The sequence below is a fragment of the Octopus bimaculoides genome, chromosome 3, assembly GCF_001194135.2.
Source record: "Octopus bimaculoides isolate UCB-OBI-ISO-001 chromosome 3, ASM119413v2, whole genome shotgun sequence".
In the NCBI taxonomy this organism is placed as follows: domain Eukaryota; kingdom Metazoa; phylum Mollusca; class Cephalopoda; order Octopoda; family Octopodidae; genus Octopus; species Octopus bimaculoides.
Genome location: NC_068983.1, coordinates 46131784 through 46138772, shown reverse-complemented (window position 1 = coordinate 46138772; position 6989 = coordinate 46131784). Strand labels below are relative to the sequence as shown.

General features: G+C 37.9%; 1 protein-coding gene across 1 annotated transcript in view; it reads left to right on the top strand.

Moving 5' to 3' along the window:
* The window catches only part of LOC128247370 (zonadhesin-like), an 18107-nt gene that overhangs the window by 10044 nt on the left and 1074 nt on the right, over positions 1-6989 (top strand). Inside the window, exons 7-9 of the mRNA XM_052966740.1 lie at positions 640-911; positions 2617-2807; positions 4637-4817. Coding sequence (XP_052822700.1) covers positions 640-911; positions 2617-2807; positions 4637-4817 — 644 coding nt within the window. The remainder of the gene's footprint in view (positions 1-639; positions 912-2616; positions 2808-4636; positions 4818-6989) is intronic.

Below are 6989 nucleotides of genomic sequence, written 5' to 3'. Positions count from 1 at the left end.
CTTCAAGACTGTACCCCAGAATGGTTGCAGAGTAACGCCTGAAACAAGTAAGAGAGCAATAAAATACGCGTAAGTGAATGAGATGCCCAGCTAAGACAATCAATGAAATAATACATTTTTATGTTTTACCTCTTGATGCAATCCTAAAATGTGAATGTCTAGATGAATACATGAACGAAAGTTGGCACTCCGTCGCATACGACGTCGAATTTTCCAGTTGATCCGATCAACGGAACAGCCTGCTCGTGAAATTAACGTGCAAGTGGCTGAGCACTCCACAGACACGTGTATCCTTAACGTAGTTCTCGGGGATATTCAGCGTGACACAGCTGACTCTTTGAATTACAGGAGCAACAGAGAACAGGGAGAAACAGTGAGAGAAAGTTGTGGTGAAAGAGTACAGCAGGGTTCGCCACCATCCCCTGCCGGAGCCTCGTGGAGCTTTAGGTGTTTTCGCTCAATAAACACTCACAACGCCCGGTCTGGGAATCGAAACCATGATTCAATGACCGCGAGTCCGCCGCCCTAACCACTGGGCCATTGCGCCTCCGCATGAACGAAAGTACAAAATAAATAAAATGCATGCAGATGTATAAATATTAGCAATACACGTTCGTTTACATTCTTATTTTGCTTCAGTTGTAAATCGACTCCTCTGTACTGCAATTGTGAAACGAAAGAAACCGCGAGATGTGATGTCATTATTAACGGAAAGGCATTTCAGACATGTGTTGAAACACTAGGTTATACGCAGACTAAACAGTTTATCGATTCATGTAGAATAGACGTCTGTTCATATAAAAACGACGAAGATAATATGAAAAAGGTTTTCTGTCAAATACTTGAAGGGTTTGCCAGTCAGTGTGAAAATGCTGGAGTTATTGTGGACTGGAGAAAAGAAGCCAGCTGTCGTAAGTTTTAATAACAATCTACTGTTTCTACCAAACCTCATATATTTCCTTTCTTTATAATATAAAAAAATATCTTACTATGAAAGTAAATCTCACAGAATAATACATGCAATGTCTGTTCAATAAATATTGTAGGAAATCTTATTCCTTAATTCTCATATTCCAAAGAAGAGTGCAGATGACCAAGTGCATAACCAGTCTAGAGTTTTGAATCCTGTAACTGACAGTATGTTGTTCATGGGTAAGATGATGCCTAGATGTAGGCACAATATAGCCGAATGTTTAAGAACTATGTTTCGCAACTAATAGGGCTTGGGTTCGATCCCAATGTACGGCATCTTGAGAAAATGTCCTTTTCTATTATCTCGGTTCGACTTGAACGTTGTGAGGGGAATTTCGGGCAGATGGAAGCTGTACGGAAGTCTGCCATGTGCACTGTAACTGTAATTAAAAAATTAAAAAAAAACAGCTGGCATTGTCACGCACCGTGTCAATTTCCTCTACATGAGAATTATACACATCTATGAAATGTGTAGCTACTTTTACGTCAATTTAGGAGCTAGTGATTTAGATAATCGAGCAATTGGATCCTCATCGTTTAATGACGGAGATCCAACACTAATGACTCACCACCACCACCACCACCACTTAACTGCATAAATGGAGCCATTCTAGACTCTACGCGGGGACGTCGTGATAAAATCTTGTGTCCTTTTGTATTACTATTTCTGTCGCTATATAACTTAGACATATATGGACAAGAAAAAAAAAACATGCTTAGTGAAAAACTTTATGGTATTCTTCTTCTTCTTCTAGTCAAGTGTCGCATTATGCGATGCTGTGATCACCACGATATCTTGCCACCTTCTCCTGTCCTCTACCCCATGGACAGCTGAGAATAAAGACAATCCTGTGGCTGTGATGTCTTTCAGGCAAGAAGTGGGTGGTCTGCCTCTTTTACCTCTGCCGTTCACCTTGCCAGTTATGATCGTTCGCTCAAGTTCATCCCGGCGCATGACGTGGCCAAAGAACCGTAGCTTCTGCTTCATGATGTTTCACCGAAGCGTCATCCCGCAACCGAGCTTTTCTAGTACCCAGTTGTTCGTCTGTCTCTCCCTCCACTACACTCTAAGGATTCTGTGGTAACATCACATATCAAAAGTACTCACTCTTTTCTCGTCTGCCTTCAACATTGTCCACGACTCGCAGCCGTACGTCGCAATAGAGAAAGAGGCAGCCCGAAGTAGCCTTATCTTCAGCAGCATTGACACGCCACGACTCTTCCAGCTGTTCTCCATATCTTGCACATTCCTTTATAGTAGTTAGAAGGCAACATTTTATAAAGGGAGAGTTTAATAGATCGAAATGAACCTGAGACAATAATTGTAAAATTTTTTTTGCGATTAAGAATGTAGAGAAAAATATCCTAAGTCATCTCCAATTGTTTATTTTATGTATAAGTTACTTCTATTTTCAATCCTGTTATCAATTAGTCTAGCTACCCGGTTTCCATGTAGTATAAGCAACCGAGGCTATAAAAGAAGACTCTTGCCCAAAGTGCCACACAGTGGGATTGAACTCGGAACTATGTGGTTGGAAAGCAAGCTTCTTACCACACAGCTACGAATTATGTATAATGTGTGTGTATTGATATGATCAGATCTATTGAAACTTTTTAACTATTTCTCATTTCTTTGATATTCAGCAAAATTTTGTCCGAGTTTCCAGGAATACAGATACAACACACCTACATGTCAACCTTCATGCTTGAATTTGAAGCCACAATGTATGGCTCGTACTGAAGGATGTATTTGTCAGCCGGGTTATATTCTTAGCGGAAATGAATGTGTCAGGCCATCAAAATGTGGCTGTAGGAATGCTAACTTTTATATGAATGTAAGTACTTCCAGTTCTATAATCATCGACAGAATTCAGGGTGGTAATATAGCAAGGACAAGGGATTGGCAGGATCGGTGGAGCTTTGGACAAAATGTCTTGTAATATTTAGTTCTGCATCTTTATGTTCTGGTATCTAATCCCATCAAAGTTAAAATTGCTTCGACTATCATCACCACCGCCATCACTCTCACCACCTAAATCACTTCCCCACTACCACACATTCTACGACCGTCACCACCACGACAATCGTCGTGAATAAATATTTAATACGCCGAATATTTTCGGTTAAGAACACTTTTTGAAATGTCATACAAAACAAGTACAAGATGTAATTTACGACTCCAATCCCTTTGTGGGTTAAATCCATATGGACATTTGACTTGCCACATATATAAATGTTGTGGCTGTGGATGTCGTCCCATCGGCTGTCAGTGTCTGGACAAGAGTCTGATATAGTATAGCATTATAAATGTGCGCATCGGATAATGTAATTCTAGGTGTTACTAGAAAGAGAGGCTGATAATGTATTTCATCATAGATCAACTCGATCAGGGTTCTCCTGGCGATATCCTACGACAGATGAAATATTGGACCGAGTCCTTTAATTTACGATGGTGTCTGTAAAAACTGTTTATATATTTAGTAGCTATGGCAACTCTCTCGTTTCTTGTCTGTTAACTGTAGGCCTGTTATTTTTTCCTCAGAAGCTTCTTTTATCTGTAGGTTACCGATATTACGATTTATGGTTTTAATTTTAATTACGATCTCTTTGTTCATGCTGCAGTGTTGTCCTAGATGCTTTTGAATATATACTTTGTATGTGAGGAGATGCTCTTTCATTCGGACGTTTAATGGCTGAATCACACTTCTAATATTACATTTGTTGGATATAGTGTATAAGATCTGATATACGGTGTAAATACGCAAGTATATATCTGGGGAAGTTGCTACTGCGCATGGCTTCTGTCGTTGAGAAACCGTTTCTTCCATACATATTCCCGTTGCGATGGGGGCTGACTACATCTGCTGTATATCTAACCATTTTTTTAACAATGACTTTAGGGATAATATGGTAGTTTAATGAAACATATTTTGGAAGAGGTCTAACGTTCCTTAAGTTTGATACCTTAAAATTGACTAGTAACAAATATTAAATATGCATTAACTTCTAGAACGTTTTCGAACTTTACGTTATATATGGCCCTATCTTCTGTCTCAATGCATCTGTGCAATCTAATATGGGTCAGTCTGTTTCGTTTACACCAACCTTGGCATTGTTAGGGAAGGCTGATCTTTAGCGAGTAAAGAAATTATTGAAGACGGCTTCCTTGATGAACCTAGTGTTGATGCTATCGCCTTCTATAATTTTGAGCTGGAAGACGAGGGTCCAATATGGTTGAGCTGGAAGACGAAGGGTCCAATATGGTTGATTTTTTTCAATGTTGAAATTTAAGCGATTATCTATGCTTGAAAGCGTTTCAGATATGCACATAAAGACTGCGCATAATTAAACAAATATTTTACAACTTAAGAGACATTCTACATGATCGCTCTCCCTGATATAGTATAGTATTATAAATGTGCACATTGAATAATGTAATTCTAGGTGTCACTAGAAAGAGAGGCTGATAATATATTTGATCATAGATCAACTCAATCAGGGTTCTCCTGGTGATATGCTACGATAGAACTTATTGCAAGCACACTAATTCCTTGTTAACGTACTCTCATTTGTATTTAGAACAAAGATCTGATATTTTCCTGTATCATTACCTGGCAAAGATTAATGAACGATATTTTAATTTTGCTTTTTAAACAATATTTAGCTTAAAGAAGAAATGTATAGCACCGACTGCAATACGAAATATGTATGCTTGGGAAGGAACAAGGTACAAAAACTACGAGCACCCTGTCAAGAAAATAGTCATTGTACACTTGAAAATAACAAGCGAATGTGTACTTGTGATAATGGCTATATAATGAGTGAAGGAAAATGCATTAAACAAGGTAAGTTATAAGATATATATGAAGTGTAAAGATACGCACATACATATATATATGTATACACACATGCATACATACATAGAGTAAATTTTGACCGGCAAGGCTGTGAAAGAAAGCATCTTGCTTTGCTCATCATTCTTTAAATCTTAACCCATTACCTACCAGTGATCTCATATGAGATCCCTTAGAATTTACAAATTTCGTAATTATCTGTCAATATTTACACATATCTAACCTTTTTGCTATATCTACTAGGTATATTTCTCTGATATTCAAATGAAGTTTGCTAATTTTTCACCCAATTTCTCGCTTATTTCTATTTAAAATGCTATTTTGAAATGTTATTTTGATCATTCTAGCGTGTTTCTAAGGCTGTTTTATGCTCGAAATCAAAGTTTCATAAAAAAATTCCAGTTAATAGAATTATGGGAGGTAATGGGTTAAGAAGTGGATTTTTATAATTCCTTGATATCGGGATCATTTGTAGTGTATGTATGTATGTATGTATGTATGTATGTATGTATGTATCAAAGAATGTGGAACTGTATAAGCTGTTGCTGTTTGTTGTATTGACTTAACCATGTATGTAATGAGGTACCAAGTAATATGTTCATTATTTATTGTTTTAATGATCTTTGCTTGCATAAAGAAAAACTCTCTGCTGGTGCTGAAAAAGAAAAAAAAAACCCAACTCTCATGTGTTTAGCACCAGTCAGCTCTGAATGAGTAAGCTTATGATCAGAGGCTTTCTGTAAGAGACAGCAATTGTCTTTATATTCTAGAAATAGAATACAGCAGACTACGTCATACAACGTCTTTTTTTTTTTACATAAAGGTTGTAGAGTGTGTTTGAGGGAAGATAGACTGTAATATCCACATATCAAGCAACCACATAAATGTCACCCTCATCGACCGGTGAAAATCTGTGTTACCCATTGGTGTCTAACCAGTATTTTAAATAAAGGCTGACGAAAATTTAAAAAGGGAGTGGGGCATTATCAAGTATGTGATGTAAGAATATTTTGAGGTGTATACTATTCTAAAGGGGGCATTAGCTGGCGATGAAAGTAAAAGAATAAGTTTCAAATGGAAAATGAAATCGTGTTTTGGTCTGAGCCAAAAGGAAATTATTTCTTGCCCTAGAGCGCTCTGCAATATTTAGAGTTAATATTGGTTTCAAATTTGTGCAATTTAAGGGGAGGCTTAAGTCTTTTACATCGATTCCAGTACACAACTGGTACTTATTTAATCGACCTAGAAACGATGAAAAGCAAAGTTGACCTCGGCGGCATTTGAACCCAGAACGTAAAGACGGACGAAATGCCACTACGGATTGTTCTTGACGTGCTAACGATTCTGCTAGCTTGTTGCCTTATTTAGTATTAATATTGCGAATCGACTGTAACAGTGGAACATATACGTTTGGTAGTAGTTGTTACTACTTAGCCTTAAATCAACCCTGATCCAGCTGATTATTTACAAATTGGACATTTCCGTTTTCTTTTCGAGACGCTGTGCATCCAGGAACAAATTATCCAAATGCTTTGCCTTTTTAAGACAGTAATGGAGATTTGGCTGAGTTTGAGAAATTTGGTCTCGCTCGGTTCACATTTATCTGATGATCTGAGCTTGTACTTCATCCGTTGTATCGTAATCATTGTTTATTGTGCTCAGGTTGTGTGACGATATGTGAATTCTGATCTGTAGCTGAAACACATTTGTCTGGAATCTATTTTCCGAAGATTAGTTGAAATGCGTCTACCTGTGCAAAATAAACATCAAGAGATTTTGAACTATTTTGCATAAGCAAATATTTCCTTCTGATATTTTATCATCTTAAGGCAACGAGCTGGAAGAATGCTAAGCGGGGCAAAATGCTTAGCGGGATTTCGTCCATCATCACGTTGTAGGTTCAAATTTCTTCGAGACCGACTTTGCCTTTCATCCCTACGGAATCGATAAAATAGGTACCAGTTGACCACCGCGGTCGATGCAATCGATTTGCCCACCTCCCCGAAATTGCTGGCCTTGTGCCAAAATTTGAAATCGGTATTTTATCATTTTAAGGCGGTGAGCTGATAGAATCGTTAGCACGGCAGACAAAATGCTTAGCGGCATTTCATCCGTTTTTACGTTCAGAGCTTAAATGCTTTACTCTTCATCCTCTTGAAATGC